Source organism: Paramisgurnus dabryanus, chromosome 1 (genome assembly GCF_030506205.2).
Source record: "Paramisgurnus dabryanus chromosome 1, PD_genome_1.1, whole genome shotgun sequence".
NCBI lineage: Eukaryota > Metazoa > Chordata > Actinopteri > Cypriniformes > Cobitidae > Paramisgurnus > Paramisgurnus dabryanus.
This window is the reverse complement of record NC_133337.1, coordinates 44,881,737-44,895,728: the sequence shown is the minus strand read 5'-3', so window position 1 is coordinate 44,895,728 and position 13,992 is coordinate 44,881,737. Positions and strand designations below refer to the sequence as shown.

Below are 13,992 nucleotides of genomic sequence, written 5' to 3'. Positions count from 1 at the left end.
GCTGTGTCCTGCTACACATCTTTATTCATAAAGATCTGTGTGCAAATATGTTGCCAAAGTTCTCCATTTGGTTTAAAGGACGTTTTGCTTTCGATTACATCACCGTAAATCCCTCCAATCTGTAGTAAACACCATTACTCACCATAAGCTTGTCTCCGCCCTCGAACCAGATCGTTGCAACCGGCAAGGCCCATACTGTATTTGAGACTGATGTTTGAGAATGTTGGCTTGAGGCAGTCATGCAGCTCCTCCTGCTGTCGTTCATGTTTACAGTGTAAATGTTAAGGGTCAGGAATCAGACCATCACATGTTTCAGCAGAGTCATTTGCTATTCAAAGTTGAAAACCCTGTTGTAGTGAAGTAAACAGACCACAGGGACTGAGAGAGACAGTGTTGCAACTTGTATGTCCTGTAGTGGTGAGGTTGGAAAAGGAACTCATTGTTACATTTCGTTCATGAAGTGCATAGCTGCGTCAACTGTAGAGAAAAGACTTTTTGTTTTTTCTGGTTCTAAAATATATGACGATTGAAGAATATATCTCTATTGATACAACACAAAATTGTTTTAAAAGCTAATAAAAAGGTGAACAATGAAAAAATGAAAAATCAGATAATTATTATGTTAATGTAAAAAGGTGCACCTTCAAAGGTGCAATCCGTAACTTTATTTCAGTGTTAAACGTTGTCCCCATTTTCCCATGATTTACAATTGTAAGCATCTAATAATTATTTACAAATTGCTATTTGGTTTGATTTCACATGAAATGTCAGTTTAATGTCATTTCACTTCAACACATTTGATATGTGAAGTACCCTGCAATTTTATGTTTTAAACAGAGATGGCAATAGAGAGGCAAAAGGCCAGAGCTTGAAATTTTTGCCATCATAAAAAATACCTGCAAGGCCTGAAAGAGATTAAGCGTCAGCCAAGTAAGAAAAAGTAACGCAAAAGTAACTTAAAAGTAATGTAAGCATTACTTTCCATGAAAAGTAACTAAGTAACACAATTAGTTACTTTTTTGGGGAGTAACATAATACTAATGCATTACTTTTAAAAGTATCTTTCCCCAACACTGAATTTGTGTATGGATTAACCGGTTCTTGACATGAATATAGCCCTGAATGCTGGAATAGCGTTAAGACATAAATAGACCAAAAAACTGACCAACCATAAAAACAAGCCATAAAGAGGGAAGGGCGATAGAGGTGATTTAATGTCATGGCTTCTGCTTTTAACCTCCATTTCACCGTTATCTGGAAAGGAAAGAAACGGCATGGACACATCCACTTATAATATCCAGTCATATCCTGGCAACATTGCCATTTCAGAAAAAAAGCTGTCATACGGAGGACCTTCATAGAACAGGAAGGAAGTTCACTTCACTCCACCACTGGTCAGGGCCAGAATATGTCAACGGGTGGTGCACATGTCTCCACATTGACAACGGGAAACAAAAGAGAAATGATGAAAAAACAACAAGCTTTTTCTTTCTGCAACATTCTGGATAAATACTATGAGAGGTATCCATGCACTCTGACTGTAAACGAGGTAATTGAAAATAGCATTCATTTCTGCTTTAATCTGTTTTTACATTAGGTCGCCTACAGCTAGTGCAAAATGCAGCGGCATGGCTTTTAAACGTGGTAAGAAGGAGAGACCATATTACCCCTGTACTGCAATCTTTGCACTGGCTTCCGGTTAAATTCAGGATTGATTTTAAAGTCCTCTTGTTGGTTTATAAGGCCCTATAAGCCTTGCCCCACAGTATATCAGTGAGTTTATTATTCCTTACTCTCCCCTTAGCTCTCAGGTCAACAGCTCATAAAGGTTCCTCGCTGTCATTTAAAATCAAAAGGTGCTCGCGCTTTTTACGTAGTAGGTCCCAAACTTTGGAATAGTCTTCCTTTCCATGTGAGGTCAGCTCCATCAATTGCCACTTTTAAGTCTTACTTAAAAACTTATTTATTCTCTTTAGCTTTGGATGAAATTATGTTTGATAGCTTTATGTTTGCGCTCACAAAGTTCCGTGGGATAGTCACGGAATTTTTTGCTCATTTTTCCGTAGCATTCTCACGGATTGGTTACTCAACTGCTTTTTTCTATTTTCAAACCATTGTTGCTTAGGTTTAGGGTTAGATTTGGTGTTTGCGTTAGTTTGTCACTTATTGGTTTATACAATTTTTTCTGATGTATTCTTTTATATTTTCTAAACTTTAATCAATTGTCGCCTGGCGTTGGGGTTAGAGTTGGGTTTGGGTAGGGATGTCATTTTATGTAAATCTAACCCTAAACCGAAGCGACAATGGTAAGAAAATAGGACAAAACAGTTGAGTAACCAATCTGTGACTATGCCACGGAAATTCGTGAGATCAGGTTGGTTTGCTGTATATTTTTATGTTATTCTCTTGTAAGCACTTTAGGGCAAGGTCTGTTGTTTGAAAATGTGCTAAATAAAGTTGCTTGCTTGCTTGCTAGTATATAATTAATTAGTATGTGTTTTCCTTGGGATCAAACTCATAACCTTTTGCTCTGCATGCAATGCTCTACCAATTGATTTACAGATATTTTTCAGAGATGTTTTTTTACAGTTCCCAGCAACTCTTTGGTTTTCATTGAAATAATATACTAAAATAATCAACTGAAATATTAAAATAATGGATAACTGGATTATGAAGGGTCCTCCTAAATTATCAACTACAATAGTACAGTACACTTGCAATGATAGACTATGAAGGATTTTGCTGACCTCTCCTGGCCAATAAGAAACATACATACAAGAATCCAAATTAAAATAAAAACAGCCAATTTTTGTTTGCTGGTTTTAGCAGGTCAAGCTGTTTAGGCTGGTTAGGTGGTTTATGGGGGTTTGGGGCAGTTATCAACTGGTCAGTTTCTCATAGCCTGTCACCTGGTTCTTTCTTATTCTGCCATAGGCTTTATGTCCAGCTGCACTACTTCCTGAACTTCAGCCAGCTCCTTGTTTCCTGTCTGCCATTATTGGACAAACTGATTAATCAAGGTGTGCCTGACCTCAGTAGTCACAAAAACAATAATCAGACACATCTGGATTTATCAGTTTGTCCAATAATGGCAGACAGGAAACAAGGAGCTGGCTGAAGTAGTGCAGCTGGGCATAAAGCCTATTGACAGTCGGTCAGTGCATTGGAAATTAGCAGTATGAGGGCCTTTAAAGCTAGACACTAAGCAAATAAATAATTTTAAATAAACAGAATCTATTTTTCTAATATAATTTTATTTATCTATTAAATATTTCATTATTCTTTATTTAAAGCTAGATGGGTAAATCTAACCATAATATAACTGGCCCATATGTAATTGATGGGGGACACACCCTTGTTTAGCCAGAAACAAAATGCTGGCAGTTACGTAACTCTATTTAAATGCATTTGTATTAGGTTTGCTTTTTCGTAGAAGTGAAAGTGAACTGCACTGGACAAACCTCAAGGCTATTAAATGGCTGGTTTCTGGGTTTGTCTTTGTTTTGCTACTGATCTTTCACAAGAACAACAGAGGAATGAGGTCTTAATCATCCAAAGATACAGACAGGAAAGATGTTGGTAAGTTTTGATTGCTTTAAATTAAATAATTTCTTATTGCTTAAGATATAAAATATAAAAATAATATTATATAAAAAATAAAAATAAATATTTTACATGGTATAATAAATTCAAATCTGTAGAACACATTGTAAGAACCATAAATGACACAGTAAGTTTCTGTACTTTTGTGACAGATCACAGATTTAACAAATTTGTATTTTTTTTGTCATCTCTAGCGAAGAGCAACATTTGTTCATAACTCACCAAGACGCACATACTCTCCATATGGACGTGCGAATAGACAACAGGGCCATTCAGAAAGTGGTAAGACCCAACTCTGCATAGTTTTAACCATTAAGCAATAAAATAAAATATTTATACAGTATATATATATATATATATATATATATATATATATATATATATATATATATATATATATATATATATATATATATATACTGTTGTTGTATTTGTTGTTTTATTATTTAACAATAAAGTTGTAAATATGTATAGCATTCTTAAAAAAATGTGTTAAATATGAACAAACCCAATCGTTTGGTAAAAATTAACCTAAGATAACATTTTCTAGAACATAGTGCATTACTTTGTCCTTTTACAATTTTTTATTTATTTATTTGGATGTTTAATTTGTGTTTAATGATTTCAGTGCAAAACCTGAAAAAAGCTGAATGGGATAGAGGTAAGAGAAGGGAAGAGGATAAAGAATAAATTATTTTTATATATTTTTTGTGAACCATGTAACCTCGCAAGAGTACTATGTGAAGACATCTTAACTTAATTAAGATTATTACAGTATTTGTCAACAAATCCCAAAATCCATACCAGATATATCCTCACACACACAAACACATACACAAACACACAGACATAAATACCATGCCACCCGATTTGTTGTTTTAACAATGCTATAATGCATATGTGCTTTATCTTTTGCAGTTGTTCAGCAGCATCCCGTGCTAGGTCTGATTATTTCTGGACTGCTTCCACATACCATTGTTGGAGAGCCTGGCTTTTTACAATTTTTCCAATCTTTAAAGTATAATTGTTTACCAACTGACTTTATACTCTCAGAGCTTAAAACATTGCATATAATATCAACAGGATTTGTGCAAGACCAACTTGAAAGAGTGAATAATGTCGCACTGTCGTGTGAATTATGGAAAACAACTACAAACAAAACGTATATGACTACTACTTGTCACCTGATCGATGACGCATGGACTCAGAAGTCATTTGTTTTAGAAACCACACCCCTCCCTGAAGCGTACAAACCTAGCAATGTTGTTGTACAGCTTTTCAGAATAGCAAGAAACTGGAGAATTGAAAATAAGATTAAAGTGGCCATTACAAATGTTGATGGGGTGAAGATGGAATTGAAAAACTATGGATGGGAGCACATACCCTGTTTTGCCCACACACTAGATGTTGTCTTCAAAAAAACACTTGAAGTGTCCTCAGACTGGAAAGAGCTTATCACAAAATGTTGTGGTATAGCACAGTATTTTTCCCAAAAATTTGAAGCACAGGCTCACCTCAGAGAGGCACAAACAAGGCATCGGTTGTCACCAGATAATCTGATTGAGTCAAATGGTGATCAATGGCTTTCTACACTAAAAATGCTAGAAAGAATTACAGAGCAACACAAAGCCATACGCGAAGTACTCATTTTAAGCAATGATGACTTGTTTTTAACTGAGTCGGAAAATGAAGACATAAAAAAAGCAATAGCATGCCTCAGAGTGTTCCAGGGTGTCATGATGGCAGCCGATACAGGAAAGCGATATCATTTACTGTCAAAAGTTATACCACAGATACAGTACATGAAACAGAAACTAAGAGAGTTGGAGCTGAGCGGAAACGAGTTTGCTAAGGAATTAGCTGAATCGTTTATTCATTTTGGTGAAATAAAAGAAAATGATTGGCTAACACTGAGCACAGCACTTGATGTGAGATACAGAGATAATGTGCTCTCTGAGAGGGTAAACTTAACATGCATTAAGATAAAGATCACTGGTGAAATGCTTGAGACTCGGTTAAGCTTAAGACAGCCAAACAATTTGGACGAAGCTCTGAACAGGTACTTTAATAAAGAAAGGAAGGTTTGGGATCCCCATGCATTCTGGAAATTCCCAAAAGATGAAGACTGGCACTTAAGTGAAGTTGCACGCAAATACCTGACTGCTGTATCTACTTCAATGCCAGCTGAGGTAGCTTTTGACAGTGAAAAAGCCAGTTTAGTGGCCAGTCGAAGAAGTAGCTTGGATCCACAACACCTAAATATGATGTTGTTTCTAAATGGCAACAGTTTTGAATTATCAGAAACAAAATCTCGTAATTGTGAAATTTATAACCTGTTTGAAGTATTGAATATTTGAATTATTTCAAATTATAAATCAAATCACTTGTATTATTAGCCAAGAAAGAAAAAACTTGTTCTAAAGGGTCAACAAACACATTTATGAGACATTAAATGTACTGTATGCTGGATAAATAAGTCATAGGCCTACATTACATTTTATTTCAAGGGGATTATGCACAATGAGTGTAAATTTGTACTATTAATAAATGAAAATGATGCATAAATAAAACATGTTATTTTAAGGTGGGCAGTGGTTTACACAGGGTTATAATTATAATTATTTTGTTTACATAAAGGGACTTTCTCCATAGTTAATAAAAACATGTAACACTTTCCAATGTATAAATGATAATTCACAGTGGGGGTTGCATATTTATTGTATTTTCTTTTCAATCTGTAACACAGATAAACACAACCATCAATGGCAGTCGCACATGTGACCGTGAAAATCACTCACAGAAGGTCTCATTTCACAAATCACGTTATATGAAATACATTTATGCATACAACAAAGTCACCCAATCTATTTGATCAAATATTCAAACACATCAAAATCAGACAAGATAATATTTACTTGCTGCATAGCAATATGATAGGATTGTTTGACTTTCACATGAACTCCCATTAAACTCATCCAACTTTGGATTGCAACACCATTGTTCAACTATGTGCATTTAATTTATCTCTCTCAAAGTTACTTTAATATATGACACAATATAATCAACAGAACGATTAAAACATAAGAATAAACTTCCATCAGCTTACCTGTAACACAGATAAACACAACCATCAATGGCAGTCGCACATGTGACCGTGAAAATCACTCACAGAAGGTCTCATTTCACAAATCACGTGAGACCTCGCGAGAGTGCGGTTTCACGACAGACACAGCGCTGCTGCCATCTACTGGCAAACACTTCAAACTGCAGCCTTTTAACATTATGCTCTAATATGCTATATCAAACACTTTTATTCTTCTATTAATTACCAATGTATGTAGTGCAAATACTGAACACATTTATTGCGCTACACTCTCCCCTACTAATTTCAAATGTATACAACATTTTGGATTCAAACATTGTTTCATCCTGAACAACTCTGACCTTTTAAAAGTTATTAGTGACTTAAATTTCAAAGTGATTCAAATTCACCCTCTACATAAGGTCAAAATAACCATTACTTCTATTATATATTGTCACGTAGATACTTTCAACAACAGTAAACAGTTATCTAACTAATACTCCATTGTAATAGACTCGCAATTCCCGGCCAGACAATTCTTTAGTCCATTACCAATCTTTGTTGTTTACCTTACAGGGTTAATCAATGATGTTTAGTTTTTTTCCTTTTTCAACCAAAGAAACAAATCTTATTGAAACATGAACTTTCACTCACGATTTGTCCAGTGTTTTTACGAAGGGTAATTTCAACGGATTGCCTCTAACATTGCCCATGGTCGCCATAGTCCCTGTGCTATTGGAGCATTACCCATGTCCAGTCTATCCGCATCAATTTCCACTACAGACGGCTGACCCAGCGATTCATAAGTTAGAATTTTTGGACGGCGCCTTTCTCTCTTTGGGTGCATATTGAAGGAGGGGAGGTCAAGCCCATTATCCTCTAATGCTTGTCCTTCTGAAAATTCGGACTGTTCCTCAGATGTTTCGATATCCTCCTCCTCGATTTGTTCCTCAGGTAAGTCCTCCTCTGTCTCCTCAGTTTGTTCCTCTGGTAAGTCCTCCCCTGTCTCCTCTGCAATTCCTTGCTGAAGTCTTTCCGACTGTTGTTCCATTGCTGGTGTAAATGGATCTGCTTCAGGGTTTAGACCAGTTTTGCACTGATCAAGGTAAGAAGGAAACTGTAACACCAGATCAACATCTTGGAAGTCCTCACCCTCTGCCATGTCATCTTGTACCTCCTTTGTATTTTGTCTATTTTTTCTTGGTGTCCTTTCTTTAACTGCCTTTTGTTTCTGGTTTGCTTCCGAGCTCTCCAGTGGCAAGCTATCACAAGGGAGAAGGAGATTTCGATGGAGCACCCTCATCTTACCCCCTTTTTCTGGTATCACCTCATACACAGGGCTATCATTACTCCTCCTTTTGACAATGACATAAACTCTGTTTTCCCAATAGGATCTGAGTTTTCCGGGTCCCCCTCTTTGTGACAGATTGCGAACGAGAACCCTTCCACCAGGTTGAAGACCTACTCCATGGATTTTCCTGTCATACCCCTGCTTACTTCTAGAGGATTCTTTGCCAGCTGTTCTAGAGGCAATTTCATAGGCCTGACGCATTCGACCTTGCCACTTCTCCACATACTCTGCATGACTCTCATTTCCTTCTGTTGGTTGCAGGTTAAAAAGCAGATCAACTGGCAGGCGAGGAGAACGACCATAAAGCAGGTAAAAAGGAGAAAAACCTGTGGCCTCACTACGGGTACAGTTGTAGGCGTGAACCATCTTCTCCAATGACCTTTTCCAGTCCATCTTTTCTGTGTCAGTGAGTGAACGCAACATTGACAGTAGAGTTCTGTTGAAGCGTTCGACCTGTCCATTTCCCTGTGGATGGTAGCAAGTAGTATGAGATGCTTGAACATGACAGCACTTTTGCAACTGGTACATCAACTGATTCTCGAACTCTCGACCCATGTCATGGTGTATCTTTTCTGGGAATCCAAAGCGTAGAGCAAAATCATTAAAGATTTTTTCCACCACTGTCTTTGCTGACTTGTTTTTAGTGGCATACGCTTGTGCAAAACGAGTATAGTGATCAATGATGACCAGAATGTACTCATACCCTTGTTTGCAAGTCTCAAGGTGTAAAAAGTCTATAGATATCAGCTCAAATGGGCGATTGGTTACAATGGGAACGAGAGGGGCTCTGGTTGGCTTATGTGGTTTCTTACGCATTAAGCACTCACATTCATTAGCAATGAACTGTTCTGTGTCCCTCTGCATATGAGCCCAATAGAACCGGTCACGAATCAAGTTTACTGTCCTTTCTACCCCTAGGTGTCCCATCTCTTTATGCAGTTCTTTGAACACTGTTTGGCGATACCCTTTTGGCAACACCAGCTGATCTCTTTCACCTGTTTTCCGGTAAAGTATGCCATGGTCATTCATGTATAATTTTGGCCATTGTCTCAACAGAATTCTTACATCTGGAGGTTCTGTTTTAAATGTCTGTTTGGATGGCTTCTGATTCTTCACTATGTACTGCAGAACTCGACCTATGACAGGATCTTTTCTTTGGCTTTCTAGAATCTGTTCCAGTGTGAGAGGTTTGCCTAAAGAGGACACCATAGCATCGCTAATCTGTATATCTTGCATTTGCATTGCCGTGACCCAGGCGAATGGTGTGTCTTTTCCTACCAGCACTCCTTGGATAGATGCACCAATGACCTCTTGACTCACACTGCGCGTGCACTCCTCCATCAACTGACTGATATCGACTGGCATTCGAGAAAGACCGTCTGCATCTGCATTGCTTTTCCCAGGACGATATTTGATGGAGAAGTTGAAATCTGCCAGCTCTGCAACCCACCGATGACCTGTAGAGTTCAGCTTAGCTGTTGAGAGAACATAAGTCAAAGGGTTGTTATCAGTATAAACAGTAAAATGGGGGGCGTGATATAGATAATCACGAAAACGTTCACATATTGCCCATTTTAATGCTAAGAACTCTAACTTCCCTGAGTGGAGGTGATAATTCTTCTCAGGTGGGGTTAGGGTTCTGGAAGCATAGCCAATCACCACCAACTGACTGCGTTGCCGTTGATATAACACGCACCTAGTCCCTCTTGTGATGCATCACAATGTAAGATAAACGGTTGGGTCAGATCTGGATAACCCAAGATTGGTGGGGTCATCAGTTTATTAACAAGAAAGTTCAGTATCTCTTGGTGGCTTTGGGTCCACTGTATCGGCGTGTTTGATGAAAGACCACCTTTGCGTTTGTTGTTGATACATTTTCCTGTTACTCTATTTTTCACAGGTGATGCCAGTGGTGCAGATAACAGCTGGTATAAGGGGTTTGCCAGTTTGGAAAAGTCAGGTATATATGCACGGTAGTATGAGAGAAATCCAAGCAGTTTTCTCAAATCACCTACAGTTGTGGGAACTCTTTCTTTTAAAGCTTGTACAGAAGCCACTTCAGCCGGATCCATACTGTATCCATCGCCTGACACCAGGCGTCCCAGGAATCGTACTTTTCTTTTGAAGACCTCACATTTACGTGGACTGAGCTTCACACCGTGCTGCTGATATCTCTGTAGAACGGTCCTGAGGTGGTCAACATGGTCTTCAAAACTAGGGCTGTGTACAAGATTATCATCAAGGTAGGGCTGACATATCACATCCCGAAGGCCTACGAGACACTCCTCCATACTTCGCTGAAACTCAGCAGGTGCCGAACTAAGGCCAAACGGGATCCTTACCCACTGATATAATCCCCAAGGGGTTATGAAGGCAGTCAGGGGCCTGCTTTCCTCGTCCAAAAACCCCTGGTGGTATGCTTTACCCTGGTCCAGCACCGAAAACCAGGAACTGCCTATCAGGGAGTCCAGCATATCTTGAATTCTTGGAATTGGATGTCGGTCCGGTACTGATTTTCTGTTCAGCTCTCTGTAATCACAACACAATCTTAATGTCCCATCTCTTTTTCTCACACAAACAACAGGTGATGCATAAGGTGAACGGGATTTGGTGATCCACCCACGATTCAACAGATCTTGTAAGTACTCTTTTACTTCTTGATGTAATGGTTTTGGGACTGACATGTATGTTTTGTTTACAGGTGTGGTGTCTTTAAGTGTGATATGCAGGTTCAGGGAAGGAATACAGCCAATATCATCTTCATTGTATGCAAAGGCATGACACTCCTCTCTCAACATCTGTCTCACCGTTTCTTGCTGTGCTTCACTCAAATGGTCCAAGGGAACTGGGGGGTCCCATAGGCTAGGCTTTTGTGTCTTTGAATCATCACTGCTCACATTAGCCTTTACTTTTGGTTTGTCACTATCATTAACTTCATTTGCCTGTTCTGTGTTCACAGGAAGTGTACATTTTATGGTTTGGAGATGACCTATGACTGCTCGACGACCTAGAGTAACAGCATAGTTATTGGTATTTGCTATGGGCACTGGCAGGACTGAGGGTCTGTCAACAGGGACAGTAACTAATCCCTCTTCAATGACAACTCCTTCTGGCAGTGAAGGCTCTTCATTAGGAACTAAGAGTAAGCTGTGACCCTTGTACTGAGACCCTGCATTGACTTTGACTAAAACAGTAGTGACTTGTTTGGCTGCCAAATGGATTTGTCTTTTCCCTGTCTGTACAATACCTGCATCAACACTAAAATTTGGAGACTGGATTAACTTCAGTACCAACTTTGCAGTCTTAAATGTCACAGAGAAAGCTCTACTCACTTTGTAGATAATGTCTTTTTCTGTCTGATGGTCCCTGTTTTGGCTGAGAACCGCTTCAATTACATTGAACCCAATGATAGGCTGTTCTGCCACCTGTGGGTCAGTCGATACTAAGATGGGTACCAGAAGTGATGGTGTAGTGCTTGAGTCTTGGCTTAAATTAAATTCAGCTTCAATCCAGCCTGAGAATGGTATTTCGGTTTGATTTACAGCCAGTCCGACCAGTGTGCAGGAATCCAAGAGTTCATGGAGAGGTCTTACGGCCCGGTGGGGTATGTTTGCTTTTCTCCATTCTTCATTGATTACACTTGCCTGTGCACCGGTGTCCCACAGCACTTCCACAGGAACTCCTTCTAGTAAACACTGAACAAGACATTTTCTGCCGATGAGGTTTAAAAGTTTTGCATTTTTACAGGGAGACATGGTTTTAAAAATCTTTTCCGGGTCCTCTGGTTTTACAGTCTGTACCGAGTGTTTTAGAGGGGACTCCAACTCATGGGCTACTGAGGGTCCCATCACAGCAGCCCTCTTCCATTTCCCTGCTGTTCTCTGGGTCGCCGGCAGCCTCTAGAGAGATGTCCCTCTTGTCCACAACGAAAACAATGTCTGCACTGCTCACCAACTTGGGCTTCCTGACATGCTCTGCATCCACGTGGTCTGTTCATGGTCGTGAGAGTTGCCCGTTCAGATCTGCTTCGCAGTTTAGCTGTTTCCATCGTCTCATTTACCATCTTTTTCATTTCTAGGACCTCTGCTCTGAGCTGCTCAATCAGCTGCCTGGTGCTTGAGTCTGTCCCTTCATGCCTCTCCTGGCTCTTTTTGCTGGTAGCGGCAGAGTCAACTTTACCTGCAGACGATCTAACATCTCTTTTTGGCTCTGTGGAATTGTGTGGATGTACCTGAGGCTCCAATGGGCATATGTTAGTTTGTATTTCCTGCAGTCTAGTGGGTTTTGTCAGTGCAGTCTTTTTCAACTTTTGCTGGCGCTCCTGTTCTAAGTTTGCAGCTTCATTTACTCGCTCAATCAGCTCCACGTCCGAGACTTTAGGGTTGCTCAGGTAAGGCTTCAGTTGCAACTTCACAGCATCATTTAACAATCCAGTTTCTATGGAGCGAAGGAATTTCCTTTGAATTAATTCTGGGCTGAACTGCTCGTCCTCATCCTCTTCACTTAGTTTCCACAGTAATTTCTCTCTGAGCTCGATTCCTCTGAATAGAAAATTTTGTGCTGACTCTTTCGGGTCTTGTGAGATGTTCATTAACTTTTGTAACAGGTCGGAGGGAGGATCAACTTTGAAATGGCCCCTTAGAATTGTCTTCAGGGTAGGGAGAGTGAGGTCACGTTTTATTTCAAGCATGTCCCTCAAGTGAAGGCCTGGGCTCACTGCCCGAGTCACAGCTTCAATGATTTCTGTCTCTGAATGACCTTTTCTCAGTCCCGACTCAATCTGGTTTATAAGGCTGGTGTACGACAGTTTCTCTCTCTGTCCTGCTTCGCCAATTTGCCCAGAGATTCGAAACTCCCTTCTGAGGGTCACTTCAGATAGCACCGGTTGTGACACTGCAGTAGCTCTTGTCTCCTCCACTGTAACTCTGGTTTTTAGCCTTTGTTCTATTGCAGCGATCTCTCCCTCGAGTGACTGTCGTGCTTGAGCTTGTTCTAGCTGTAATATGGAGTATTTCTTTTTCAGAATATCTAAATCATCAGTCTCATTTGGTATGGTTTCTGATTCTGTGTCTGTAGGCTGTTTCAGAGTATCTATTACGGACAACATATCCTCAAGACACTGTAGAAATACCTCACTCTCCTCTGTTTCTTCAGTGTCATCCAATGACCCCTCCACCACCCTGATAAGGACTCGTTTGGTTTTGCTGGCATAGCCGCCCTCTGGCTCCTCACATTTCAGGTGTTTACAAACATGAATGAGGTCTGAGGTGTGCAGCATCAGAAGTGCTTGGCTAACTTTATTGCGTAGTTCTTCCATGCTTGAAATTTTCACTGCTTTATCCACTAAATTCGTCTCTGAAGCTCACTCACAATCGCTTTTAGGAGGCTGGCTCGCCAAAATATGTAACACTTTCCAATGTATAAATGATAATTCACAGTGGGGGTTGCATATTTATTGTATTTTCTTTTCAATCTGTAACACAGATAAACACAACCATCAATGGCAGTCGCACATGTGACCGTGAAAATCACTCACAGAAGGTCTCATTTCACAAATCACGTTATATGAAATACATTTATGCATACAACAAAGTCACCCAATCTATTTGATCAAATATTCAAACACATCAAAATCAGACAAGATAATATTTACTTGCTGCATAGCAATATGATAGGATTGTTTGACTTTCACATGAACTCCCATTAAACTCATCCAACTTTGGATTGCAACACCATTGTTCAACTATGTGCATTTAATTTATCTCTCTCAAAGTTACTTTAATATATGACACAATATAATCAACAGAACGATTAAAACATAAGAATAAACTTCCATCAGCTTACCTGTAACACAGATAAACACAACCATCAATGGCAGTCGCACATGTGACCGTGAAAATCACTCACAGAAGGTCTCATTTCACAAATCACGTGAGACCTCGCGAGAGTGCGGTTT

General features: G+C 39.4%; 1 protein-coding gene across 1 annotated transcript; it reads left to right on the top strand.

Annotated features, from left to right (window-relative positions):
* Positions 1–3,319: 3,319 nt before the first annotated feature.
* Positions 3,320–6,259, top strand: LOC135744455 (E3 SUMO-protein ligase ZBED1-like). The gene is made up of 4 exons (XM_073815114.1): positions 3,320–3,579; positions 3,798–3,885; positions 4,232–4,264; positions 4,522–6,259. Exons 1-4 carry the CDS (start codon positions 3,574–3,576, stop codon positions 5,958–5,960), a joined length of 1,566 nt encoding a protein of 521 aa, XP_073671215.1. The 5' UTR covers positions 3,320–3,573; the 3' UTR covers positions 5,961–6,259.
* Positions 6,260–13,992: the final 7,733 nt, after the last annotated feature.

Excerpts from the sequence above, each read along its gene's own strand:
- LOC135744455 (XM_073815114.1), top strand. Across the intron at positions 3,886-4,231 it reads ACAGGGCCATTCAGAAAGTG|TGCAAAACCTGAAAAAAGCT; the intron begins GTAAGACCCAAC and ends TAATGATTTCAG. Across the intron at positions 4,265-4,521 it reads AAAAGCTGAATGGGATAGAG|TTGTTCAGCAGCATCCCGTG; the intron begins GTAAGAGAAGGG and ends TATCTTTTGCAG.